At 41.3% G+C, this 4,286-nt stretch overlaps 1 protein-coding gene across 1 annotated transcript; it reads left to right on the forward strand.

Annotated features, from left to right (window-relative positions):
• Positions 1–2,447: 2,447 nt before the first annotated feature.
• On the forward strand, positions 2,448–3,969 carry LOC124274275 (fucolectin-like). Its single transcript, XM_046709615.1, has 3 exons — positions 2,448–2,628; positions 3,039–3,269; positions 3,627–3,969. Exons 1-3 carry the CDS (start codon positions 2,448–2,450, stop codon positions 3,863–3,865), a joined length of 651 nt encoding a protein of 216 aa, XP_046565571.1. The 3' UTR covers positions 3,866–3,969.
• The last annotated feature ends 317 nt before the right edge of the window (positions 3,970–4,286 follow it).

A 4,286-nucleotide genomic window follows, 5' to 3' on the forward strand; every position in this document is an offset into this window, starting at 1 on the left:
CATGAAAATAATGTCACGCTGACTGGTATTTCTGCAGCAACGTGGGTACAGAAGGATTTTCTGTCACGCCAGCTTACTGTCTGTACCTTTCCCATACATTTTTAATAGTGCGATTTCAAGTCATCAGTTCCGTTAACAAATGGGCCTTGTTGGTGGTAGAATCTTATGCGAAAAGTATGGCAGATCTCTTCTCTTGGATCTCTTTCCTGCTGGTCATGTATTTCGATGGTGAGTTTTCATTGGTTTTGTTAATACATACGTTTGTGAGTAACACGTTTGTGGTTGTATGTTTTTCAAATATGTGTTTCTATAGGTATTGACGGCAACCATACAGATAAGAGGGGAATAGGGCATTAGAGAAGATGTTAGGCTCTACAGATGGTTCTCATACTTGAGCACAACCATTTTCTTGCCAACACATCTACTGTCTCATTACGTACCATACGTGTTCATAAAACTTATTTCTATATATTATCTCGAGGATGCCACCGTGTCGGTAGTCCGTCTCACAGTCCCTGAACCACATTATTCTCTCTTCTGTCTACCCCTTTCTGCAATGCTGAAGCCCTAAATGAAGCAAGTCTAGATTCCCCCAGGTTCTGAATCTCCCATTACCCCGGGGCTCCGTTTCAATTTAGATGTAATTATTTGTTGCTGCCAAAATTATACACATTCAAAGAATAAACGTTAGTCTACCGTGTCGGTGAAACACTCTCTTCACGATCAACACAACGTCTTCCTCTCCCGTAATATTCCTTCTTCCGTGATCGTTCGGCTAACTCCGGGCTTCGTCGTCGTGTGAGCTGAAAAAACTTGTACATGCAGATATTTTTCATGTTTATCATCCTCAAAAATTGTATGTGTTAATACAACAAAAATATTAAGCGGTGTTTGATCGAAAGATGTGGCAGCCTGAAGGAGGCGTCGGCAAATTTAAACTTAAATTTAAATTTGAATTTGACATTTGGTTGGAAATGGGGGTGGGGGTGGGGGTGGGGGAGAGATTTGGGTGGTACCGGTTTTGTTTGTTTTATGTTTTGTTTTTCTATGTTACCACTAGTTGGTTATGTAGTGTGTGTGGCAGTGTGTGCATGTTCCAATTTAAATGTGAAATTTGTGTGTGTAGGTGTGGTGTGTGTGTGGTGTTTCTGTTTTGTTGCAGCTTCTGTGATGCTTTTTGTATTTTATGTAGTTGATAATTTACTTTTATGTGTGTTTGACTTTGGTTAGCACCCTGTGAATATTTTCAGTCATGGTAGCATTTTAGTTTTTCTAGGCTTTTTAAATAGATATTTAGTTAAGAATTTGAAGTTTGGTATTTTGCTTCGTTTACGTCAGGTTTCTGAGTGACCATTCAAATCTCAGGTAATAGGTGATGTGTCAGTATCTTCTCAGTGACTTTCTCTGGTGGAATTGGACAACAGCTTTGGGCTACTAGTGGTTTTCATTTTTTTTGTATTTGCTAGCAATCAATGGATAACCAACCTTTTCGTGATTGTCTAACTCTCAAAAAAATTTCTGGTGTCAAATTGTTCTTTTAGTCAAGTACCTTACTTCTGTTTCATTCTTTCTTAACGCCACACTCAGCAAGTTTCCAGCTACTTGGTGGTGGTTTGTACGTAACCGAGTCTGGACCATACAGTCTAGTGATCAACATTATGAGCATCATCAACCTACGCGAGGAAACGTGTTCATCTAGATATTTCTCATTTTTGCCTCCTCAAAAATGGTTTAAGTTTTAACATAAATATTAAGCCTTGATCTACGCAATTGGGATGCGATGACATGTGTCAACCAAGTCAGCGAGCCTGACCACCCGATCCCGATAGTCGCCTCAAGACACCCTCGGTCTAGCATGTGTACAGGACCGAGTGTTGATATCGCTTTCACGCCTTCAAATACGGCCACGAGTAATCACTGAAGAGATGCACTTGACTCCCTGATCTCTTTCATGTTATTTCCTTTTATATTTAGTTGGTGAGTTCTTATGCTAAAGGTTTCATAGACACGGACAGTGTTTAGCAATACGAATGAAAGAAGACTCTGTTTAGATATCAAATGCTGTCACATCGGTGTGTGCATATCTGGTAACAGAACCGAGTTAAGGCTTCACAGATGGTCCTCACACCAGAGAAAACAAGAGAAATGTGTGGAAAATATATGGTGTATTTTGAATCACAGATGTAACTCGGGACTTTTGTGAACATTCAATATCACAAGAGAAGTAGTGTAAGGGAAGAGTTATATATATACTTTATCAATTTTGAATGTGAAAATATTGCTATGTGCCCCAGACAAGGCGGGTGTATTTTGTGCGAGTCATGGATACGTCACATTTGATTCTTTTTGATAATAATCATTGTAAACATATTTGCCATATAGAACTTACAATCTTAATTTTCAGTGTGCAAAATGCAGAGTTTGAACTTGGCTCCGAAGAAACCAGCATGGATAAGCAGCGTCTATGCGTCGCTGCTAATGGTGTGGCCGGTAGTCATCTCACTGATACAAGGCGTGGTGACTGCGTTCACACTCAACTTGATGACATGTCGCCCTGGTTTGTTGTGGACCTGCTGGGACAATACAACGTCCACAGCGTCACCATCTACAACAGAGGAGACTGTTGTGGTAGGTTACAGTTTGTATTAGTTCCACACTGTTTTCATTGTCTCTTGTTTTATCTCATTCAGAATTCATCTTTGATTTAATGAACATTATCTAATTACTACCAGTCGACCATACAGATGGGTCCTACAGATCCTTGAATTAATATTGTGCCGTACGTAGGTGAAATGTGGTCTGTCTGTCCTTGCTCAGCACCTTCGACAATACGTAATGCCGTTGAATCAGCCACATATGAATCGTTTCAGTAGTTCTGCATATAGAAAGACTGCACTGCTCCTCTTTGAGTAGACACTTTGATGAAATTGTACAAAAATATCGCTATATGTATTTATGACATTACAGTTAACATGTCATATGTCTTTTATTCTTAACACACGGTTTCTGTTAGTCACGCATGAATGATTTCCTTTTAGGGGACAGACTCCATGACTTTGTAATCGAGGTGTATGTACGAAATCCATCCCGATGTCCATCAGCAGCTTTCTCCCTCTGTAAGAACTACACTGGCACGTTTGGATCCATTGAGAATGTTGTGTGTGATGCTCCGGTCTTCGGGAGGTTCGTCAGGCTATGGAAACCCACAGTCAGAAATGAACATGATATCCTCAGCTTCTGTGAACTTGAAGTGTATGGAGTGGAGACAGGTAGAAAGTTCGGTATCAATAAGTCACATGATAAGAATACCTCTGAGTTCGGAAACTTGATGTCAATTTTCTAAATTGTATAATCATCTTCAAAAGACAAAGACATACAACCCGCAACAAAAAATACGACAAAAGACAATTTAGAGAATGTTGACTCAACAAAGACTGACTGCATCGTCTTGCAAGGCGCCTACATTAATATATGATCAATACTGTGCATTTTCCACAGTGCACAATTTGTCATATTGTAATTACACATTCCAAAACTCCGTCTTAGGCGTATGAGTCACAAAAGAACAATGCGTACACTGTTGACAGTCAACGATATTGTACTTCCATTACATTTCTACATTTCAGATTGTCGGGGGTTAAGTTTCCATATTGCATCAGCAACACGACTCGTCTCCTCTGCCATCGTATCATCAACTGCCTCGTCCCGAGTGTCCTGTGTGCAGCAGTGCATGTTGCCTGGAGCCTGTGTTGGTGTCAACTACAACAGTGGAACACGTGAGTGTGAGCTCCTCCTCCGACCTGAGCCCAATGACACAGTCTCCACCGATCCGGGCTGGGTCTACTATGGAGATGATCTGTGTTGAACTGATATGGCCGCCATGATCTAGTCTGGGTCTACTATGGAGATGATCTGTGTTGAACTGACTCTGTCGCCCTGATCTAGTCTGGGTCTACTATGGAGATGATCTGTGTTGAACTGATATGGCCGCCATGATCTAGTCTGGGTCTACTATGGAGATGATCTGTGTTGAACTGATATGGCCGCCATGATCTAGTCTGGGTCTACTATGGAGATGATCTGTGTTGAACTGATATGGCCGCCCTGATCTAGTCTGGGTCTACTATGGAGATGATCTGTGTTGAACTGATATGGCCGCCCTGATCTGGTCTGGGTCCTATGGAGATGATCTGTGTTGAACTGATCTCGCCATGGTCTCTGGGTCTATGGAGATGATCTGTGTTGAACTGACTCTGTCGCCCTGGTCTAGTCTGGGTCTACTATGG

This window comes from Haliotis rubra, unplaced genomic scaffold (assembly GCF_003918875.1).
Source record: "Haliotis rubra isolate DU_JTF1 unplaced genomic scaffold, ASM391887v1 Scf19, whole genome shotgun sequence".
In the NCBI taxonomy this organism is placed as follows: Eukaryota; Metazoa; Mollusca; class Gastropoda; order Lepetellida; family Haliotidae; genus Haliotis; species Haliotis rubra.